This window comes from Gossypium hirsutum, chromosome D02 (assembly GCF_007990345.1).
Source record: "Gossypium hirsutum isolate 1008001.06 chromosome D02, Gossypium_hirsutum_v2.1, whole genome shotgun sequence".
NCBI classification, from domain to species: Eukaryota; Viridiplantae; Streptophyta; class Magnoliopsida; order Malvales; family Malvaceae; genus Gossypium; species Gossypium hirsutum.
The window spans coordinates 11,565,411-11,569,674 of NC_053438.1; the positions used below are offsets into that span (position 1 = coordinate 11,565,411).

Below are 4,264 nucleotides of genomic sequence, written 5' to 3' on the forward strand. Positions count from 1 at the left end.
TGATACATCTGACCGTGACGAATAGCTTTTAACCTCTTTTCTTCTACCAAATTTAGCTGGTCATATCGAGATTGGATCCATTCAGCCTCATCTAACTTTAGTTCAGCTAATACTCGGAGAGAAGGGATTTCAACTTCTATGGGTAAAACTGCTTCCATCCCATAGACTAAAAAAAACGGTGTTGCCCTAGTAGAGGTCCTAACAGAGGTGCGATATGCCAGGAGGGCGAAAGGTAATTTTTCGTGCTAGTCTTTGTAGGTTTTAGTCATTTTTCCTACAATTTTCTTAATGTTTTTGTTAGCTGCTTCCATGGCACCATTCATTTTTGGACGGTACGATGACGAATTATGATGTCTGATCTTGAACTGACTACAAACTTCTACTATTAAGTTATTGTTCAAGTTCAGCGCATTATCGGATATGATCCTTTCAGGCATCCCGTATCGACATATGATCTCTTTTTTCAGAAACTTGCTAACCGCTGACTTCGTGACATTTGCATATGAAGCAGCCTCCACCTATTTAGTGAAGTAATCAATAACCACAAAGATAAAATGATGCCCATTAGAAGCCTTTGGAGATATTGGCCCGATGATATCCATTCCCCACATGGAGAAAGGCCATGGAGAAACCATAACATGAAGGGGAGACGGTGTGCGTGCGTTTTGTCGCTATAAATTTGACACTTATGGCACTTTTTGGCATAATTAATGCAATCCCCTTCCATGGTGGACCAATAATACCCAAATTTCATAATTTTTCTGGCCATCGTAAAGCCATTGGCATGCGTTCCATAGATACCTTCATGCACTTCTTCCAAAATTTTCTTGGCTTCGACAATGTCCACGTATCTCAACAATACTTGATCTTTTCCCTTAGTTCTCGCGTGATACTCGTATTGGGCGTTTGTGTCATACCACTTAGGGTATGGAGGTTGCATGGGTTTCAGATAAAAATAGGAGACCACATGGGCATCAAATAGATTTTGGTACAGCTCCTTGTAAGTTATCTGTATAGGTGTAAACTGGGGTCTTTCTGACTTCGAATTAGACTCCTGCCTCGGAGGGCCCTGATGATTGGTAGTTACTGTCTTTGGTGAGCCAACGGTGACAGACTTTGAATATCCTTTGTTGTATGTATTCACATTATTTATCTTACATTCCTTCTTCCTTGAGGTCGGTCTTCTAGAATTTTCCCCCGCATCTATTTTACCACTTTTTACCGCATTTTCAATCATTTCACCAGTCATCACTATGTCTGAGAAACTTTTAGTGGCACTTCATAACATATGATTGATGAATGAGGCCTTCAAAGTATTGATAAAGAGTATTGTGGTTTCTTTTTCCAGTAGAGGTGGCTGGACCCGAGTTGCCACCTCCCTCCACCTCTGGGCGTACTGTCTGAAGCTTTCATTTTGTTTATTCTCCATGTTTTGTAATGTGATCCTATCGGGCGTCATGTCCGCTACGTGGCTATAATGTCTCATAAAGGCTTGTACCAAATCTTTCCAAGAACAAATTTGGGTACGACTCAGCTGATTGTACCATTTGGTAGCAGCTCCTATCAGACTGTCCTAGAAACAGTGAATTAACAATTGATCATTGTCAATATATCCCGTCATCCTCCGACAGAATATGGTGATATGGGCTTCGGGACAGTTAGTTCCGTTGTACTTCTCGAATTCGGGCATTTTAAACTTATGCGGAAGAACTAAGTCAGGGACCAGACTCAAGTCTTTGGCATCGATCTTGCAACGGTAATCAGCATTTTTCATTACTCTGAACTTTTCTTCTAACCACCTACACCTATCTTCAAGTTGTTTCGGTAAATCTACTCTTGCCTTTTCTGCTTCCGCCACATCGTTCAGATCAGGAATGACAGGGTTAGCCGGATTATCTATTGGGTTAGAACCCAAGCCTATCTGAAAATTTATTGGTGTCAAGGTATCAACCTGGCATTGAGGTCTAATGTGAACACGTGCTCCTTGTTGACACATATCCGGTTGTGCCTGAGTACTCGTTGGGGCAAAACCTGGAGGATAAACAGGGTCCTCCTGATCAACTCCTGAATTGATGGCAGGGCCTTTTCCTTTATCAGCCAATAATTGTGTCAATTGGCTCATCATGGCTCTTTGAGATTCCAACACATCCAATTGTTCTTGCATCTTATCTTGCATTCTTTCTGCATTTGTTCCAATCGTTCTATCCGTTGATCCATTACTTTTGTTTGTTTTCTTGTGCCATAAGGATGTTCCAGGATAACTGAAATAATTTTATTTAATTAGGGTCCTTTAATGGTTGTTAATGCATATAATGTGATGCAATGCATGAAATGAATGCAAAAAGAGAAAAGACATTGACTCTGATTCAATTCTATTTAGAAAACTTTACTAGAAAAAACAAAATTCTTTACATAAGACAGATTACATATACGGTTTTGCCCTAATGCTCAAAATTCTAATCTTCTTAAGTAATGAAGCTAGTTCTTTTCCTCGGTTTGATTCCAGCTCATACTTCACACTTAGCGTATCAGCTTGCACTGCCAACGTCTGCAGGTGATCCACAACCTCTCGAATTTAAGCCACAGATTCTCTTATAATGTAATCTCTATCTCTGACTTGGTTCTGAAAGTAGTGTAACTGCTCAATTTGACGATTTCATTAGCTTCCAAATACACAATCCGAATCTCGCAATTTCGCAATGCTGCTTCTAACTCTTCAATTCTTTCTTTCATTTCTTCAATTCTACTTAGGCTTGCCCTCAATTCTATCACAGAATTCCGATTTCGGTGCAAATGGAGAGATCCTTCTAATTCAGTCACTCTGTTCTCTAGCTCCCCTTTTTCTTTCTAATTCTCTGACAAACTCCTCTTTAGAGTCTCATTCTGTGCTTGAATTTCTTGGAACCTCCTTTCCCATTCATCAGCCTTGTTCTTTTCTTCTTGAATCTCCTTACGCCACTGTTCAGAAGTCTTTCCCAACCCGGCAGTCCTCATTGATAATCGTAACTTCTTGTAATCTGTTTTCAAACTATCAAGGTCTTCTTCAGCCCTAGCTTTCCCTTTTCTTAGTCGCTCCGCCTCAAGCTTCTGAACATCTGCATCCAGTCTTAAGTTCATTTTTTCTTCCTCTATTTGCTCTATCTGCTTTTCCAACTCTGCATTTCTTCTTTCAAAGACTTGCTTTAATATTTCTAGTTCAGAAGGAACGACCCGTAAATGCTCCTCTATTAGCTGACTGCCTTCACGACTCAGCTTGGGAATATTGTCGTTAATCCTCTTACTTCGCCACCCATGATACTCAGGAGTTATCATTGCCCCAACGGTAAATCTTTTTATCCGGTGAGTTTGTTTCCAAGCGTTAGACATTTTTCAAATCTTTTCTTTGTAGTTATTACCTCTATAAGAAAATTCACCCTCAGCCAGTCATTGTGTTGTCGGTATGAACTGTCTTGATCTATATTGTCTTAATATGAGCAGAGGGGTATATCCGACAGCTCCCCAAATTGCGAGTAAAGGAACGCAATCTAAATCTCCACATCGATACAAAATCTCATCAGGCACCATCCAAGGAGCTTTCCATTCAACATCCTCATCTCGGAGATTTTGAAGGATCGCCATCCACCTTTCTCCAGTAATATCGTCACGTCTTGGTGTTGCTGCTAATTCTTTCAAAGGAGAATACTTTTCAGAGAATACTCTGTAAGAAACCTTATCCACTTTCTAGAAGTGGCTATGGAACCAAACTAACAGGAGCTGTGCACAACCAATTAATCTCCCTTCACCTGCTCTCCGACACGCACTCAAAGATCTGAACGTTTCAGCTAAAATTGTTGGGACGGGTGTAATCCTCCTGTCAAGTTGATTGAACAAATCTGTGACTGTTTCATCAATATGTCCTAATGCCTTGGGGAAAATAACCAGCCCATAGATACTCAAAGCGAGAACATCGACTTTCTTCTTTGTATCAGGGTGTGCCAAAATCTGACCTCGCAAACTTTTCCAAAGGATACATTTGTTTTCTTTTTTTTGTTTAATTCGTGCCGTAACCCATTGCTCGTTCATTCTGGTGATTTTGGCTAACTTCTTTGTAAATTGGTAGTTCTAGAATAAACTTTATCTACTTGGATTCTTAGACAACGAAGTAAAGCTGTATACTCCTCCATAGTAGGCACCATGTCTACCTCCCCAAAGGTGAAGCATCTGTAAGCAGAATTCCAAAATTGGGCCAGAGCTCGAAATAAATGCTCATCCACCTTGATGTCAA

General features: G+C 40.3%; 1 protein-coding gene across 1 annotated transcript; it reads right to left on the reverse strand.

Moving 5' to 3' along the window:
- Positions 1-2,847: 2,847 nt before the first annotated feature.
- Positions 2,848-3,366, reverse strand: LOC107908028 (tropomyosin-like). The gene has a single exon (XM_016835307.1). It carries the CDS (start codon positions 3,364-3,366, stop codon positions 2,848-2,850), a length of 519 nt encoding a protein of 172 aa, XP_016690796.1.
- Positions 3,367-4,264: the final 898 nt, after the last annotated feature.

Excerpts from the sequence above, each read along its gene's own strand:
- LOC107908028 (XM_016835307.1), bottom strand. The coding sequence starts at position 3,366 with ATGTCTAACGCTTGGAAACAAACTCACCGGATAAAAAGATTTACCGTT.